The following is a 19027-nucleotide window of genomic DNA, read 5'->3' on the forward strand; positions in this document are numbered from 1 at the left end:
CATGTGACCAAAAAGAGCATTTTACATTTTATTCTGGTTAATTTCAACAGCCATGTGACCAGTGGTTACTGTGCTGGAGAGTGAAGGTCTAGAATGTGCCCTGATACCCTGGGGGTGGGGGGTGAGGCAAGTGGGAAACTGTCCAGGCACAGGCCTGGACTCAGGGCAAAGGCTCATGAAACCTTGAGCAAGGTGAGTCAATGAGTGAGAAAAGGTTCAGCGCCCCAAGGCTGCAGGACAGGCAAAAGGACACAAACCAGTGTAGGCCAGGCCCCAGGCCACATGCCATGCACCCTATCCTTCCCCAGGGCAGGCATGGCTGAAATGGCCAAGCTGACCTAAAGCCTTTGTGGGAAACCTGGGTCTGAGGTTAGGTGTGGCCTGTGATCAGGTCCTGTCCAATGGGTGGTCAGTGGGCGGTCACCTTGACTTCTGGAAGGAGTCCTGAGGGGAGGACCATGCCCTATTTGCTGTGCCTCCTTCCTCCTAGCTGGAATGTCATCATAATGGCTGGAGTTTGGGCAGCCATCTTGGACACAGAGGTGGAAACCACATGTCGAGGAAAGTAGAAGAACAAGTAGGGCCTGAGCTGCCCTATATGCCCTCGGCGGTAAAGCATGGTCTTCATTTGTATCAAAAACCAAACTTTTCTCTTGTTTATGCTACTATTATTCTAGGTTTCCTGAACCTGCTCCTAAGTGACACATCTGGTAATGTCATCAGCCCACTGCACAGGGCAGCACAGGGCTCAGGGAGATGCGGAAGCCACCCAGTGTCATGGGCCAGGAAGTGCTTCACACCAGGCCGGGGTTCTCTGCCGATCCCAGGTCCCCTCCCTCACCCTAGGGCTGGGGTAAGGTGTGAAGCGAGAGGAGCTAAACAGGTTTTTGGAGCCAGCTGTTGGCCAAATTGGGGTCACAGAGCTTTGGGCCAGCCTGGGCACACAGCAGGTAGGACTGTTTCTTACATGGCCCTGGAGAAAACCAGGAGGCTCAGGGGAATGGCTGGTGCTGAGGGCAGTGGGAAGGCGGTCCTGGGGCCAGTGAGGGAAGAGCTGAATGACGGTGGCTGGTCACATGGGACCATCATAACTCTTGACAGGTCACCCTGACTCAGGGGGGTCTTAGCTCCTGGACAAGGGAATGCGTTTTTGCCTGGGGAGGAGCCCTCCTGGGTCCATGCTCAGCCATTGCTCTCGATCCCCTGGCTCTCTTCGTGAGTTGAAAAAGGCATCTTTGCTTGTGCCAAAGTTGCCCTCCAATGCCTCCTGTGATGGATGTAGAGCCTCCTGAGCCCTCACCTACTTACCTTGTTGAACTTGTCCTGTCTCATGAGTTAATGCCATTCATATTAGGATGCTGCCAAATTCACATCCCCTGCCAGGACCGGTTCCTGACCACCAGCTCTCATGCCTGCTCAGCTGCGTCCCCACCACCTGATGTGGGCATCTCACAGGTCCTTCTCCCTCACCAGCCCCACTGACTCACTGCCAACTGTACCCAGAGCACCCCGCCTCCACCTTCCCTGTCTCAGCTGTCAGCAGCTTGGTCCCTGCAGCTCAGCCCCAATTCTGAGGGTTGCTACCAACTCCCTTCTTGCCCTCACTCACCTCCAGCAGGAGGGTTTGCTCAGTCCAGTCTGACTCTCCCCAAAACCTGTCCATGGCTTCCGGGTCCAGGCCATTTCCTGCCTGGATCAGTGCAGTCACCTCCACCTCGGACCCAGCTCCCACCATCACCCCCCAGCGGCAGCCAGGGCTGTGGGCAGTGTAGGACATGCCCTGCCCATGGTTCCTCCTCACTAGACCCCCATTTTGTCCTTGTCTCTGCCAGAGAGGTCCTCCCCGACCCTGCATCAGGGGTGCCTGCGGCTTCTGTTTCTCTTGGAATGTGAGGCCCAGGGCAGGACCTCTGTCTGTCCCAGTCACTGATGAGTCTGCTGGGCGGAGGGCAGCGCCCATGGCCAGTGCTTATGGACACTGGGGCTGCCTGGGAGTGAGACCATCAGTCTTGGTCCCAGGCCCTTCCCAGCAGGCCCCTCACCTCTGCTCCGTGTTGAAGATGGCGAAGACGTGCTTGTTCGACATGAAGCCCTTCTCCACGTCACGGATTTTGAGGTTGTCTAGGGGCAGCATATACTTCTTCTCTTTCTCCTGGGGGCGGGGGGGGGAGAGGCATTGCCCTGGGCTCCCACACCGCAGCAGGAGTGCTCCAATTCAGGGAGTCCTGCCAGGACCATCGCCGGCCCCTGCTGTTTCCCATGGACTAAGCCAGCTGCTTCCACCCTCCCCAGAATCCCAGTGCTCCTCCCCAGTTACCCCCTCACAGCCACCTGGGGGCTACAGCTACGATCCCACTTCACAGATGGGGAGACTGAGGCCCAGAGCGGGGCAGGCAGTGGAGGCAGGGCTTGGATTTAGACCTCGGCAGCTTTGAGGAGCTGATGGCTGAGCCCCGATGCCAACAAAGCATCACTTGTTTCCTTGCAGCAGCCCCCCCACCACAATGCTCATCCACTGCCATCAGCCAAGCACCTACTGTGCGCCTGGGGCAGACTAGGCCCGGGAACGTGTCATCGTTAGCCTCACTGTAGGCAAGGCGGGGTTGCAGGTGGACACGGGGTCGGGGGAGCATTAACTAGGTTCCTGCACTGGGTCTCGCCGACGCCTGCACTGCACCTCTGGGTGGCAGGGTGCTTCCCCTGTGCCTGCCGGTGAGCTTAGCCCATTAATGTACAGAACTTGCCCAGGGAAGTGTCATCTCCAATTTGTCACCAAAGAGGGAAGTGGCCACCCAGCAAGCGATGGGCTGCAGCTGCAGTGGGATGCCAACGCCTGGGCTTGTCTCCTCCACCCAACTTTGGAGAGACAAAAGCTAACCCCTCACCTACACTCTGCTTCTTTTCCTGTGTCCTGACACTGTCTGCTGAAAGGTTGCAGAACGAGGCCTAACACAGCCCCTGCCTCCAAATTCAAGGGCAGCCACAGCAATGGAAGGGGAGGGAAGCCCAGGAGAGCCCAAGGCCAGAGGAAGTGGCATTAAGAACACAAACACACTGTGGGGGAAAAGCACATGACATCCCCTCTCTGTGCCTCAGTCTCCCCATCTGACAAATGCGCACAATGAGTTCTGCCCTCCTTGGGCCACAGAGAGGCTTAACACAACATGCAGAAGAGCTGGGCTCGGCCGCCACGCAGTCAGCCTTCTCCAGATGCGGGGGGCGTTCCTTTCTTTTTTCTCTCTCAGGGCCCCAGGGTCAGCCATCAGGGTCTGGGCAAGAAGGAAGGGGGCAAAAGGGTCCTCCAGGCTGTGCTGGGGTGACAGGCAGGGAGAGGCCCCGCTACAGGCCGAGAGCCGGAGGGGGCAGGCGGGCAGCCGCGAGAGGCCCCGGTTCCTCCAGTCTCTTGGGGAAGAGGTATGGGGGCTTGAGAAGGGGCCAGGGCGGGGGCTTCTGTAGCTCCCCTGCCCAGAACTTTCTGGAAGGGCCTTCACTGCCCCCACCCTGTCGTGTCATGAGGCAGGAAGCTTCCAGTCGGCCAGCGAGGCCAAGCCAGAGTCACGGTCCCAGGCGAGGCGCCACATCTGGAACTGTTTACAGCGCGACCCCGCCCAGGAGGCTCGCACGCGCGCCCAGCCCCCGCGGAGGCCTTCCCCGGCCCCGGAGCCCACGGACCCGGGCCCTCCCGCCCATCTTCTTCCCTCCTCCCGCCTGCCTTGGGTTTCCTGAAAGCCCACAACTTTCCCCAGCTGCGAGCCGGCCCAGCCGGGCCACGTCAGGAGTGCAGCGGGGATGGCAGGGCCGGGGGGCTGGGTGCCGGTGTGCCGAGGGCCAGGGGCCGGGGTGCTGGGGGCCCGCGGGAAGCAGAGCCGGCCCCGCCCGCCCAGTGTTCAGACTACCTGTTCAGGAGGCTCTGGCGTGTACAGTAGTCTGTACATTGGTTAGGCTGGGTCGGGAGAGCGGTGCGTCGGGGCGGGCCCCCTGCCGCCCCACAACATGTCGCCACCCCCACACAGAGGTGAGTGCCATCTCCCCACCCCGCTTCCCACGAGGGTGGACATTTGGGTGGAAGGTTCTGGATTAAAGAGGGACCTGGGTGGGAGGCGAGGCTCTGGGAACACATGCCGGGATGAGGGGTTGGGGGGCTGTAGCAGCCTCCTCCTGTTTGGTTCGTAAATAACCTTGCTTCTCTCCGAGGCGTCTCTAAGGGGCCTGGGCCCCAGGGTGGCTCGGGGGCCCCTACTGGGACTTTCTCTCGCACGGTAAAAAAGAACCAAACAAAAACCCAGGGCTATGTCGGGGCCCAGGCAGGCCCTGTCCCAGGCCTGTTGGTGCTCGTGGCCGCCGGCCTTGCCTCCCCTGGGCCCCATGCGGGCTGGGGTCTCCCACCTTCAGCACCCACATGAGGGAGAACGAATGGGCTCCCCTCACGCTAAAGAAGAGACGCTCCTAAAACTGGGTTTGCACCCGGCCGAGGAGCCAAGCTTCAGGCTGAGCCCCTGTGGAAGGCTGGAGGCCTCAGGAGGGGAAAGAGGGGAGAAAATGCAAAGCGTCCTCCCCACCTCGTCCTCCTGTCTCCACCCCAGCCCTGGAGGGCAGCGTAGGGTCCTGGGTCTTGCACCCACCTCCCTGGGTCTAGGAACAGCCAGCCAGGCAGGACCCTGCCGAGGGCTTCTCTGCTCCTCATCCTTTCCAGGGATGAGTCTCTGGACTCAGCTGGAGCAGGAGGATCACACTTCACCCCCAAATACCTTCCTGGGAGAAAGCTCAGGCCCAGGCCATGGTGTGGGATTCACACGCGGCGGAGGGTCACACGGATGCCCACAGGTGCACACACACCCATGGGTGGGTTCCCCACAGGTAAGGTGCCCCAGAGCCCCCATGGACCTGCCCTCACTGTGACACCTGGCAAGGGGTGGGGAGGAGACAGCGTGAGGCCCTAATGAGGGGAAGGGCTCTACCTCCAGGCCCTCTGTCCCTGGGGCCCTTCCACAGGGCAGGGACTGTGACAACACCAGGCCCCCCTTCCCTGCTCTGTCCTGTGGCCTGTCACAGGGATCCACCCAGACCAAAGGGGGACCAGAGAAGCTGGCCCTGCAGCTACAACATGCCAGAATCTAGACCCAGGGGTCAGGCACGAGGGGTTCCTGCCTGGTCAGGCCCTGGGTCCACAAAACCAGTGCCCCGCCCCAGGCCGCTAGTCTGGTCCTGCGGAGGGGCTGGAGGGCTCAATGTGGGGGACAACCAGGCCAAGGCCCTCATCCCCTCAGCACACCAGGCACTGCACTAAGCTGGGCCTGGGGAAGCTCCCAGGGCTGTGGTGGAGGCCCGGGCGGGGGCAGGCCCCAGCTCCTGCCCAGAAACCACCAACATCCACTCCCCGCCTACAGGCCAGCAGGACTGTCAGCGGGTCCCCCGCAGTGGCTGCATGACTGCGTTCTGGTCGGAGGGAGCGAGTGAGGTGGTGCATGTGTCTCCCTTGCCAGCCCCTTCTTCTCCTTCGGGCTAGGGGAGAGCATGTGGTGCTGGCATCTTGGGGTACCAGGAGGAGCCAGGTGACAATGGGGGGCAAGGGATGAGGCCCGGGCCCAGGACTGCCCCATGGGACAGAGCCGCCCTCCGCCCCCAGATGTGAGCAAGCCACTGACACCCGTCTTTGTAAGTCCCTTTGTTCGGTCTCAGTCACAAATCAGTGTCCCACCTGTCACAGGCTGCACTGTGTCCCCCGGCAAAAAATAGTTCTGAACCTGTCAACAACGTTCAGGAATTATCTAGAATTAGGATCTCTGCAGGTGTGTTCAGTTAAGACAAGGTTGGAATGAATTAAGGTGGACCAAATCGAATGACTGGTGTTCCAATAAGAAGGACGTCCAGACAGAAAGACACAGAGGCCCAGGGAAGATGGCCACGTGGCAGAAGCAGAGAAGGGAGGGATGCAGCTGCCACAGGACACCTGGAGCCCCCAGAAGAGAAGCTGGAGGAGGGGAGGAAGAGCCCTCCCCTAGAGCCTTGGAGGAAGTGTGGCCTCTGACCCCTTGATTTCTGACCCCTAACTTCCAGAACAGCGAGAGAATAAATTTCTGTTGTTTAAAGCCACCCAGTTTTGGGTACTTTGTCATGGGAGCCCCAAGACACTGAGGCAGCACCCTTGATGGACAGTGAGGGCCTGTGTGCCTCCCGTGGGAAACCAGGAAAATGAGAGGGTTGTTGGCCCCGGGCAGCACCGAGATCAGCGGCAGGGAAGGAGCTCCACTCCCAGGCAGCTAAGCCTCATCTCTACTGTCAAGGGAGGTGAAGGAAGCTCACTCCCAGCCCCCTCCCCGATGGGTTCATTGAGACCCCAAAATGGGCTGGCATCTCCCATGCTGGGCCCAGCCTGGGGAAGTGAACAAGGCCCCTGCCACTCAGCTCCCTGTGGACCCAGCTGCCACTGCAGTTGCCAGGGGCAAATTAGCAGAAGGTTCCAGAGACAAATGCTGGGGGCACGGGGGTGTGGCAGGACCCACTCATGATACCCATTTCACAGCTGGGGAAACTGAGGCTCAGATGGGCTAGGGGCTGGCCCAAGACTGTATCCCTTAAAGTTGAACCCCGGAAGCTTGGGTGTAGAGTCTGGTTCCTCCTCCCAGTCGGGTCCCCTCTTGGACACTGTGACACTGGAGGCCGGGCTGCTGGTGCCTGCCCCAAGTCCCCCATTGCCCCTTCTTCCTCTGCAGGGCCTGACCTCCAGCCCTGGCCGTGACTATGCTAACTGTGATGGGGAGGGTACCTGGCACTGTGAGAGAATGGGTGTGTGCCTCCCGGCACAGCCAGGGTCCCCGCTCCCACCCTGCCGGCCACTCACCTCCTCATCCTTATACCAGGACAGCGACTCGGCCGTCAGCACAAACCAGTACTCCTTGGAGCCGCCCTTCATCAGGCTGATGTTGTTGATGGTCAGCCAGCCCCTGCGGATCACCTGGGAGAGAGAAGCCAGCTCAGGGTGAAGGGCCCAGCCGCCTTGGTGCAGGACCCTCGCCCAGACAGAGACCCCGCCAGCCCAAAGCCAGCAAGCCCAGCTCCGCCTGGCCCCAAGCACTTCCCATGGGAAGCCAGAGCAGGGCACCCAGAGGCCGGCCCGGAGGGCTGGCGGGGGACCGCCTCATGATGCACTGAATCCCAAGTCCCCAACAACAGGGGCCGGGGTGAGTGCCAGCAGGGGCAGTGGCCAATGCCCATAGCTGGAGGAGACCCGAAGGGGGCTGTTTGGGGCTGGCCTTTGGGTGTGGCATGTGGGGCATGACGCTGGTGGCACCACACGCGCCCGCTCTGGTGACAGTTACCAGGACGGCCTGAGCCTGCCCCATGCCCTCTGCAGGCGGTCGTCCTGCCTTGTGGCTGCTCTCTCTCTCCGCTCTTTGGGGCCCCAGGCACCAAGGGGAACCAGCACAAGCTCCGCATGCTGTGCTCAAGCTCAGTTTCGACCCAGTTGCCCATGCTGCCGGCTAACTTGTGCCCCAGCGTGCAAGGCAGGGGTCAGTGTGAGGCATAGGCAGGGGGCTGCTCTGGCCAGGCCCGGGCAACCCCCAGAAAGAGGCTCCTTCCCAGTGCCCCAGACCCTTTGCAGAGACTAAGGAGGAAGGGCCTCCTTGGCCCTGAGGGTCCTTGGGGCTACATGGCCCCCTCTGGCTTCAGGCACAGTGAGGTCCCCTTTCCTCTGACAGGTGGGAGTTCTGGGCTGGGAAGACCCCATGGCGGGGGCTGGTGGGGAGGCTTATCTGGCTACAGCTGTCATCTGACGGGAGGCAGAAGCCAGGCCTGCAAGGAGCACCCACCTGACAGGCAAACATGCTGCCTGGGGGTGGACCCAGAGCTGGGCTGCGCTCCTTGGGAGAAGCGGGGAGGGCACAGGCTACAAAGGCAAGCGTGGGCCGGAGCCCCCCAACACTTGATACTGTGGAGCCCAGGGTGGCAGGAAGCACACAGAGGCATGAGCAGAGCCACCAGGGCCTGGGCAGTGAGAGACAGAGCCAAGCCCCAGAGGGTGGGCAGGGTCTCCACAGGGGCTTCCCCAACCTGGCCCAGGTCTGTCCCATCTGCACGGCCACCAGATGTGGGCTCCATGCCACAGAAAGCCCTGAAGGGGAAGGCAGTCACAGAGCGCCCTGTGCCCCACAGAGGCCCCATGTAGGCTGGGGACAGAATGAGACGCTACCTGTGTCCACTGTTAAGGCTGAGAGCACACAATTCTCCCTCCCTGGCTCCCCGTGATGGCAAGGGGGGCACTTTAGCCGTTGCATGTGTCTGGGTGGTCTCTGGCAGTGGCTCACCACAGGCTGTCCAGTGGGTGAGGGGCCCTTGGCCCCCACAAGGTGACAGCATCCTCCTGCCAACAGGGTGACCAGCTCCTCATTTGCTCAGGTGGGACTTTCCGGTGTTGGCCTAGAAAGTCCCACGTGCTGGGAAGAGTTTCAATCCCAGGCAAACTGGGGTGTTCGACTATATCACTGGGGAGATCCAGCTCCCCATTTGAGCCCAAGGCCAAGCTGCTCAGGGCTCAGAAAGGGCCCTGCTGCACAGTGGGAGCTCTGGAGCCATGGGGCAGGAGCCACCAGGCTGCCTGCTTCTCAGCTGCTCCAAGGAGTGGGGTTGTAGGGACCTGGGGACTAGGACAAAGGCTGCTTTACCCCCTCCTTGGCAACCGCCCCCAGTCTCAAAGCCCAGGAGTTCTCTAGATCTATCCAGAGCCCTTCCTCTCTCTGAGGCCAGGGGCAGGCACAGAGCAGATACTTTATAAACCCGTTTGGCCACTGAATGAGAAGCAGAGAACAGAACCCAGAGAAGGCCTGCACCCTAGCCCTGAAGCCTGGCCATGCCGTGGGGCAGGGGTCCCATGGGACACACTGCTGGTGCCCAGCCAGGAATGGCACTCCCAAGCTGCCCCGCAGAAGCACTGGGTGGCAGATGTAAGCACTAAGTCTAGGAGAAGGACGTGGCCAAGCCCCTCATCTGAAGGGCGATTTGTGCCTGAACCAGCTCATGGGGACTGGGCTTAGAAGGAAACAGTGGGGAGACAGGAGGGGCAGGCAGGTGGGCAGGGTGCCTACGCTCCAGGGGCACAGCAACTGGCATGCGGGTAAGCTGGGGCTGGAGGAAGGGCTGGTTCTGGGCGCTGATGGCAGTGGACAAGAAGCAGCAAAGCTGGGCCCAGGGGGAGGCTAGCTCAGCCTCCTCGGGGTGAGTGTCCTGGCCCAAGCCATCCGAGTAGGGACAGAAACCATTACCGGGGGACCCAGAGGCCACGTCCACATGCAGGTGGAGCCCAGTAGGAAAAGCACGAGGACTAAACCTCTGGGGGACAGGGGAGCAAAGCAGGCCCCTGTCCGGTCTATTCTGGGGGAAGGAATCTGGGAGCGACCTGCGGGAAGAGCAGGAGCCATGGCCAAGATGGATCTGTCCCTCTCGCCACCGGCCTCCACTCCTCATGGCCCTGACACCAGGTCGGCTCAGCTGTGGGCAAGATGCCAGTGTGGCCAGAAGATCGGTGAGAGTATTTTTGAGACGCGGCCTCTGAGGACTGGAGGCCAACATCTTGGAATGGGCGCAGCCCTCAAGTCCAAGCAGCTCCCGCCCCCACCTGACCAAGTTAACCTCTCACCCTCCTGGTACCCCCACCAGGGCCAGCAGAGGGCTCCACACACACGGGAGGGGGTGGTCCCTAAAGCAGGGATGGCAAATACTTTCGTCTTGGGTAGCTGCCCTGGGCATGGGGCCAAGAATTCAGGGTGTGGCAGGACAGGGTGGGGGGGACAGACAGACAATGTCTGCCCTAGGCAAAGGCTAAGGGAAGGGGGCATGTGGAACAGTGCACCCCCTGCTCCCACCCCCAGTATCTTCTCTGCCATGAAGGCAGAAGCACAGGGGAGGCTACCAGGAAGGAGTTCCTTGATTGACTAGTCAGGCCCATCATGGGTACCAGAGGGGTACCATGTGAGGATATTGTGTAGAAACAAATAAATTGCTTCATCCGGTGGTCACATCTGCCATGCAAGTGGGAGGCATGCTCAGAAAGCAAGCCCAGATTGATTTGCCAGGTCTGCCACAGGCACATGTAGGGGGTGGGAAAGGCCAAGGCAAAATGTGCTGGGTCGATTAGTACTGTCTGCTGCGGGTCCAGGACGGGGAAGTTCTTGCACAGGGAAAAGTGGGCCTCTGCGATAGAGATGGGAGGCGGTTCAGCAGTGACAAGAACAAGTTCCAGGAAGACCTGAGCAAAATCTTCCCTGGCCTGACACATGGGGGAAGGAATGGTGGTGTGTAGGCCGAGTATTTGCCATCCCTGACCTACAGGAACCCAGGGAGACCTGCCAGGGATTGGCCGCAGGGGTGCGCCTCCTAGAGGGTGACGGCCAGGTTAGTGCCCGAGTCAGTTGGCTTACGCCCAGGGCAACGCGGCGGCGGCTTCGTGTTAGCTTGAGTTTTAGTTCTGTGTTATTAGGATAGGGTGGGGGGATAGTTATGGGGTGGGGGGGGTCTCCATCAGTACTAGGTTCTCTAACATCAGCTACCACGCTAGGTGGGTACTTACCAATATCTCCCCCTTTGAAAATGCAAAGTTAGGATTGTGGGTAAATCAAGGAAGAGCAGGCCAAGGAAAAGAGACGTAAGGGACATGAGGGGACGGAGAAAAAAGCAGGAAAAGCACAAAAACGGGAGAAGAGAAGAGCAGGGGGGAGAACAGCAAAAGAAAAAAAAAATTACATGCTATTAATTATGTTCATGGTGTTAATATTTAATTCATTATCATCTCTCAAAACAAAACAAAAAAGCAAAAAAAATATGTATTACCTATGGCAAGCACAAAAAACAAAAACAAAAACAAAAAACCATGCAGTGGTTACACCTTTCTTTTCCAATGGGTAAGATAAATAGCAGAGGCTCTGCCCCCACCCCACGAGGAGAAGGGGGACCCTGGGGAGCAATTTCTCAAAGATGATATGTTTTCTTTTTCTTTTTTTTTAAAAAGGTACCCGACACTGGAATTCCTGTTTCTTATTTCACAGGCCTCTGGCTGGTGCATGGCACCAGTGGCTCCCATCACCCTGACTCATGGAGCAGCTTGTGCCCAAGCTGGTGGCACAGGCCTGGGTGACTATTCTGTATCCTCTCCTGAGACTCAAGCCCTAGCCCCAGCCTTGGACGCCAGGCAGGCCCTCCCGGGCTCCGCAATATCTGCCCCCCACCCCACCCTGCCAAATCGTCTCCCTGAAACATCAAAACCTGAGCAGACTTCAGAGACTGAGGTGGGGGAGGGGTTAGGGGTCCCCTAGTGTGCACCCCCCCCATGGAGCCGAGGGGCCGCAAAGGGGGCGCTACCTGATTGGGGATGGCTCTCTTCTTGTTGAGCTGCGTGCTCCGCTGCTGGGCACTGGAACCAAAGCACAGAGAGGGCTCTTGGGGACGAGACACCAGGAAGGAGGATGAACTGCTGCTCCCCGCTGCAAGCCAGAACCCTCAGGGATCAGGTGAGGGGCCAGGGCAGAAGCAGAGAGAAGCCCCCCACACAAGGAGGACGGCCCAAGGCTCGGACATGTGGGATGGCAGCACAGATTTCGTTAGCCCAATCTCCAGGCCCTGATCTCAGCCGTTTCCGATAGCGCCAGCTACTTCTGGAAGCCCCTGGAATCTGGAGCCTCTGAGAGGGGAGATGAGAGGCTGGATTCCCAGGCGACCGGGAGGGATCCCCAGTGGGCCCAGGCTAACCGGAGTACCAGGCTGCTTCACCACAACCGAGCTTCTTCACCCCCCCTGGCTTCTTTCCCCTGTTCCCAGGCCTGGCCCTGGGGCCGCGTGGCCGGGGAGGTGGCGGCCCAGCTCAGGCCAATGTGGAATGTCCCCACTCAGGGGACAGTCCCGCTCATCAGGGCTTGATTCTATACAGTCTCGTAACTGTCTCCAGCCACAGGGCTCTTTTCTTTTCCATCCACCATATGTCCTGGCTAGTTTAGCTGGGAAGACCGAGGCTGACAGTTTCAGGCATGCCCCTCTAGCGACTCCAACACACCAATACTGAGCCGTATCCCGGGAGCTTTGATTCTTGTAGATGAATGTGTAACTATTGAGCTTTATGTGACTGTGGGATTGTGAAAACCTTGTGACTGACACTTTATCAGTGCACAGATGAGTAAGAAAATAAAGACAAAAAGCAAATAAAAATAGGGCGGTAGGGGATCAGAGATGTCTTGGGTGCTTTTTACTTTGATGTTTATTTTTATTATTTATGGAGTAATGAAAATGTTGAAAAATCGATTGTGATGATGAATATACAACTATAGGATGATACTGTGAATCACTGTATACTTAGAAGACTGTACGATATGTGAACATATCGCAATAAAATTGCATTAAAAAAAAGACTAAGGCCGCTGTGTTTTTTGCACGTGGCCACCTACTCAGTTCCTTTGTGGGTTCAGCTACTCTTCCTGTTCATTCTCTCAGGCTTCCTGGTAGATGATCACACCACCTGCAAACAACTCACAGCTCCTGTTTCTCATATGTCCTGTTCTCTAAGCTCATCTTACAGCCTTAGCTAGAGCTGACACAACAATGTGAAAAAGCAAACCACGTTGTCACATTCTCTGCTGGAATGCCCACTCTCATGCTTCACCTTGAAATTCAAGTTGGCTGCTGGCTAGGGTAGAAAGAGTGTGTGTGTTCAAGGTGGGCCTCGGTTCCTAGACTACTAAAGGTTTAAAAATTTAGACTGAATGAAGAATTTTATCCCTGGGTTTTCCTGATATCCAATGAGTTTACTCTGGGCTTTTTCTTTGGGACTCTGTTTTGAACAGTAAGTGCTCAGAGGGCAGTGAGAGGCTTAGAACATCTATCTCCAGGAAGGAGCCTGAGTGGCGGTGTGTGGAGGAGGTGGGAAGGAGCCAAGCCAATGCCCACAGACCTGGCTTCTACCCTTGCCTGATTCCCTCAAACAGCCACATGCTGACCTCTCTCCCTGGTCTGGTCCCACTGAGAGACATCCCACTGTCCTCAGGGTGGGAGAGGGTGGGGGTGGGCGGCACAAATCCCTACCTCAGCCCATGGGACCCTCCTTGTTCTGGGACTGGCTGCCCCTCTCCCCTTTCCCCTGCCCAGGCCCTCGCCATGCTCCCGCCTCTTGTTCTTCCTTCCTCCCATCCCCATCGCCTCGCTTTCACCCCTCGGCTTGACCCATCAGCACCGCCTTTACTCCCCTTTCCCAGGGCCTCTCACTGACCCACTCCTCCTACTCTCACCTTCCCCAGGACAAGTCTCGATGCCCCCATCTACCCACTTGTGGGCTCTGAAATGGCTGACTTGTTCCCTGGCCCAGCCCAAAGGCACAGTACTGGATCTGGGTCTGAGAAGGCCGTTGGTGCCTACTCAGTGGGCCCCTGGGAGTTCCCGCCAGGCTGGGGGAAGCCTGGGCACCCCGGGCCCTGCACCCGGCTGGGGCATCCCCATTCACACACCAGGGGAAGGCACACAGCAGGCAATACCCACCCAGTCACCAGCTGCTCAGTATAGTAACAGCTGGGGCAATGGGAAGGCGCAGGAATCCAGAGGAAAGAGTGGAGTGGTCAAAGGAAAAACAGGAGAGATTGTGAGAAGAAACTGCGGATGAAGTGTGAGAAGCAGAGACGTCAAGTGAGGAAACCAGCAGCGAGCCGACGAGGCGGACCAGTGCTGTCAGCCCCCTGCATCCAGCCGCCAGGAGGACAGGGGCTGGACAGGCGGCCTTTCCCAGAGCTCTTCCGACCCGCCTGAGGTGCGAACCCTCACCTGGACAGCCAAGTCCAGGGCCCCCCAGTCCATTCCCAGTGGGGACAACCCAGCCAGGGTCCCCGGATTGTTCGGGCTTGGGGAGAAGCTTCTGATCACACCCGCTGGCCACATGCCTGCTCCTTTAAGAACTCTGTGGGTTTGTTCATTCATTCACTCACTCATTTGTCATGCTTACCTACTGTGTGCCCAGCACAGAAGACGCCGTAGCTACTTAGCCAAGACTTGACTTCCTCAAGGAAGCCTCCCTGACCCTGAAGCCAGGCCAGAAGGCTGTCCTGTGGCCCCCACAGGGCCCCCACCCCTGACCGGACCACACTGTATCAGAACTACCCACTTGTCCAGGACCCTGCATTGAGGGTGAGGACCCATGTCTGTGCTTGCTGACTGCGGCCTCTGCCCAGCACAGAGAAGGCAGCCAGCAATATCTGGTAAGTGATCATAAGGAAGTTGCTACTAATAGTGTTATTGGTCAGCCTCAGCCAAGAACTACAGGCCACCAGAACACTTGGCATGACAGCTAAGCTGGCTGAGGGTGCCCAGGGGGCCACAGAATGAGTGGGGGTACCTGACACAAGCAGCATTTATATCTATAACCTGCCGAAATCAGAAGTTTCCCTCACTGGCCCCTCACTCCGATTCTATGGACTTAAGCCTTCGCTCTTCAGCCAGAAGCCAGAGAGCCCCATAGGCACAGGAGCGCCAAGCAGCCCTTCCCAGAGGGCAGCGCCTGGGCCTGCCTCAAGGCATCTGTGGGAGCGAGGCCAGCCATAGTGTGGGTGGGCCTGGGACAACTGCACGAGAGTCCATCAAAGGCTCTGACAAGTCCTGCAGGAGAAGCAGCAGACCAACGCTGGCTAACTTCACACTTTCCAGGCACGCTTGATCAGGGGACCACCCTTCAACCACCAAAAGGCCCCAGAAGGCACTGCAAGGGCAGGGCCACAGGCCCACTGTTAGCCTAGGACAGCCTCCCAGCTCTCGGACCCCACGCACAGGCCGCCCAGCTGGCTCCGCATCTCCCCCGGGACCCTGACAGATGCTGCGCAGAGCCATCCTGCCCTGGCCCTCTGGGGGAATCCCAACTTGACCACCTCCCTCTGGGGCCTGGTGCCGCCCCACCAGCTGCCATCTCCAGAAGTACGTACTTGGCAAATCCAATGAAGTCCTCGTGGTTCGTGTTGATGTAGGACTGCTCGATGTCAATCAGAAGAAGAATCTGGGGGGGACGCGGGAGCAGCTGTGAGTATAGGACAGGGTGTGGCCCGGAGGGTAGCGGCCAAACTATTCCCCGCACCCGCCAGCAGAGGGCGCCGGGGAACCACGCAGCTTCCCAGGGCCCAGAAGCTCTCCAGGGAGAGGGGGCACAGGTGTGTCCAGACTCGGGGCCTGCACGGAGCAGAGCCAGGCACATGGCAGAGCCAGGCACATAGCGTTACCACTGGGCTGACCACTGGGGCTGGAGTTCCAGCCTGGCCTCCTACTGGCTCTGTGGGAAAACAGGTGGTCCTACTTCAAAGGGCTAAACAATTACAATGTGTAACATCTTTAGACTAGTGCTTGGCAGGTTAAGAGTGCTGTTAAAAAAACAGAATACAATAAAACAAGAAAATGTTTAAAAATGTTTCCCTTTCTTCCTTCCTTCCTTCCTTCTATCCTTCCTTCCTTCTCTCTGTCTTTCCTTTAAAAAAAAAAAAAAAAAATTGCAAAGGTGAACTGGATGGAGGCTGGACGTGCTCAAATGTTTCATTTGGCCAAGTGAGTATAAGCAACATACGCAGGCACACCATGTACACCCCCCCCACCCTCGTCGGTAAGGAAATAGGCCCTTAAACAATGCACAGTGCTTTCCTGAACTCCCAGCCCCGCCCCTCTTCCTGGCCAGGATAAGGCTGGCCTGTGGGAATCGCTGGCCCAGACAGCTGGTTGGGTTGGGTCCTGCTAAGAATGGGCCAGGCCACCTGGAGGAGGGCCTCTGGGGCCACCCCTGCCTCCTGGACCTGGGCCTGCTCCTTCACCCAACTGTGCCTACAAGCATAAATTGGGACAAAGCATTCAGACCTCACAGAGGTGTTGGGAAACGCCGGAAGCTCTGTGTGAGGGCGTCACCACAGCTGGCATACATGAGGCCTGAGTCCTGCTCCCTAGAGCCCTCGGACTGAGGCACCCAGGGGCTGGGCCGTGTTGGAGACCACAACCTCCTTGGCCCGCCAAACCTGACTTAGAACCTCTCCAACTTTTGCCACAACGTCCAGGGAAGGAGGTGCAGATGATTTTGCCTCCCCGAGGGAGCCATCGCCAGAGCCAGGCCGTGGGACCCACTGAGGAGAATTGGGCCTCCTTCCCAACAAAGGAGGGCCGCGAGGGGACCGTTCTAAATCAAGACACTTAAGAGATGTGATGACAGAATGCGACATTGTGGACGTGCTTCAAGGCTGGCATGGACAAACAACTACAAGAAACCACAGAAGGCAAGCAAGGGACAGGCCTGAGACCAGGGCTGAGGTATGAAGGTGTGATGACAGCACTGGGCCTATGAAGAGAAATGTCCCCAGGTCCCGTGAGCCCCTGGGCTTGGCTTGAGCTCCTCCAGGAGCAAAGGGAGAGAAGAGGCAGGTGACAGGCAGGACTGGCAATGGAGCTGATGGTCGTGGAGGGGTGGTGGCACTGTCCCAATCTCTGCATTTGTGCCTGTTTGGATACCTTCACAAGAAGACATTCTGACCCAAAAAGCACCCCAAAGCCCTCCGACAGGGTTACCCCATTTGGGTAAACTAACCATGAGCTTTCTATTCCAGGGAATACTACTCAGCAAAGAAAAGCAACAGACTGCTGAGACACCCAGTAGACAATGGGGGTGGATCTCAAATGCATTAAGGTGGGTGACAGAGGGCAATTTTAAAGACGGCCTGCTACTCTGATGTCCCGCGCACGATGGCAAGGTGACCCTCAGGCAGATCACGACCCCCAGTGCATCAAAAAACATTTAACCAGGTTATGGGCTGAGTTGTATCCCCCCAAAAGTTATGTCCAAGGGCTAACCCTTGTCCCGGTGACGGGGACCTTATTTGGAACTAGGGCCTTTGCAGAAGCGAATATTCAGATGAGGACAAATTGGCACTGGGGGTAGGGGTTCCTGATTCACATGCTGGTGTCCTCATAAGAAGGGGAAATATGGACAGAGACAAACGTGGACATGTGAGGCTGGAGGCAGAGACTGGAGTGATGCATTCTACAAGCCAAGGATACCCGGCAACCCCCAGGAGCTGGAAGGGGCAAGAGACTTCCCCTACATGTTTCCAAGGCAGCACGGCCCTGTTGACACCCTGATTTCAGATTTCTGGCCTCCAGAACTATGAGACAACAAATTCTTGTTGTCTTAAGTTAAGAGTTTTACATATGTAAAAAAAAAAAAAAAAAAAAAAAGCGCACAACACAGGGGTTTGGTCAGGTGATGCTCTGGAAAAGGTGAAATGACAGGGCCAGTGAACAGCCCAGTGCTTGCCAGAGCCGGCGGGCAGGGGAACAGGGGGACTAGAAAGGGACATTTTAGGGGGAAGGAACCATTCCATACCTTGAATGCGGCAGTGGCTATGTCATCGTATGCATCTGTTTCAAAGCTCACAGAATTATACCCTAAACAGAGAGACTAGTACCGCACATAAATTATATTCCCAAAATATCCAAATCCATACCTGGTCTTTGGTCCTCCCCTCCCGTTCCCGGATGTAGGTGGTGACGATTCGCTCTGTCTCCTCTCGCAGCCGGGGGTAGGAGCTGAGCTGGGGGGAAAGCAGAGTGGCAGCATCGGCTGGGGCCTTGGGCACAGGAAGCCGTATCACACGAGTAGGGAGGGGGAGTGGTGAGAGACACGGGATGGGCCCAATGAGCCCCCACCACACTCCTGCCACTGCAGCTGCTGCAGCCCAGAGACAGAAATGGATGGCAGGGGGTCAGTGAGCCTGACACAGCGAGAGGAAGTGTGCCCACCCGCAGCTGCTGTTTCCGGCCGCGACCCAGTGGTGGCAGGTGGCAGAGGGAGCAGGTAGAGTATCTGGTGATTACAGATGGCCCCTTCCCACCCAGTGCCAGGTGAAGGCCAAGGACAGATGTGCTCCAAGCCGCCTCACCAAGTTCGGGGGTGTGAGGCACCTGCTCTAGGATGATGCAGGCAGTACCTGGACCATGCACCTCGGAAGGAACCCTTTGAGAAACACAATTCCTGATCCCTTCACCTTGAAGCCCACCCCTCTAACATCCCCACTGCCCCTCATGGACCTTGGTCAGCAGCAGAAACTAAACCAAGCTCGCCGGGGAGCTGCATTTTCTGCAGTGTGCTCAGCGCACAGGCTGGGGGGACCTAGCAGACCAGCAGAACGACCCGTGAAAGCCTCCTCAGTGACCCCTAAGGTAAGAGAACATGGGTCTGCACGCTGGCGCTGGGCTTCCCTGCTTTGGTGATGGCTGGCAATCCATCTCATCATTCACGCGTGTTTGTGCGGATCTCCTATCGACACGAAGGCACCCGTGTCTGCTCGGTCAATCTGACAATGCCACAGGCCCCCTGTCCCCCTGAGAGCCACAGCACGCATGCAACGCAGCTCCCCGTGTTTTGTCTGCAAGGTCTGAGCTGAGATGTCACTAAGTAGCCCCTGGTCCGTGGAAGGGGATTCCTGCCGAGGCAACATGTTCCAGACACTCGGGTTACGACAAACAAATGGAGAGGAGAAGGTGGGGGGATGGATGTGTGGATGATTAAGAATGAAACCTGTTACCTTCTCGGCACACTTTTTAATGACCGTGGCCAGTTCTGAGACCACGAGATCAACACACTTCAAACTTGGCTCTTTGAGTTTTACAATCTGTTTTTTCACAATGGCTTCAAAGGCCATGTCGGGGGTGAAGAGCCCCGTCCTGGGTCATGCGGAGGGCAGGACGAGGTAGAGAGCCACCCAGGGGCAGTGGAGGCCACACACGTGGGACAGGCACGGAGAGAGAAGAAACGAGAGCCAGAGGTTAGTGGCGTGCGGCGAGGGGCCTGCGCCCGCATTTGCCCTGGAAGCTGCTTCGGATCAAAGAGGCACCCTGAAGGGGGTGGCCAGGTTTCGGGTTTCATGCCATAAGTGTCACAGGTGGTTATCAGTGCGTGACAATGGACTCAGGGACGATAATTTCTAGCCCATCTGGGGTTCATCTTTTTTCCTCCCTTTTCCAATCGAAGAAGCTTAAGCAGCAA

General features: G+C 57.9%; 1 protein-coding gene across 12 annotated transcripts in view; it reads right to left on the minus strand.

Moving 5' to 3' along the window:
* The window catches only part of DNM2 (dynamin 2), a 99202-nt gene that overhangs the window by 6904 nt on the left and 73271 nt on the right, over positions 1-19027 (minus strand). For 6 of the 12 annotated variants that reach the window (XM_077121805.1, XM_077121798.1, XM_077121801.1 and 3 more), the window contains exons 11-16: positions 17487-17573; positions 14940-15010; positions 11353-11404; positions 10565-10576; positions 6842-6955; positions 2043-2152 (exon numbers count right to left, since the gene is read on the minus strand). In XM_077121805.1, the coding sequence (XP_076977920.1) occupies positions 2043-2152; positions 6842-6955; positions 10565-10576; positions 11353-11404; positions 14940-15010; positions 17487-17573 (446 nt within the window). Of the gene's footprint in view, positions 1-2042; positions 2153-6841; positions 6956-10564; positions 10577-11352; positions 11405-14939; positions 15011-17486; positions 17574-18566; positions 18706-19027 lie in introns of all 12 variants that reach the window. The other 6 variants (XM_077121802.1, XM_077121800.1, XM_077121794.1 and 3 more) reach the window with 3 other exon arrangements.

The sequence above is a fragment of the Tamandua tetradactyla genome, chromosome 11, assembly GCF_023851605.1.
Source record: "Tamandua tetradactyla isolate mTamTet1 chromosome 11, mTamTet1.pri, whole genome shotgun sequence".
In the NCBI taxonomy this organism is placed as follows: domain Eukaryota; kingdom Metazoa; phylum Chordata; class Mammalia; order Pilosa; family Myrmecophagidae; genus Tamandua; species Tamandua tetradactyla.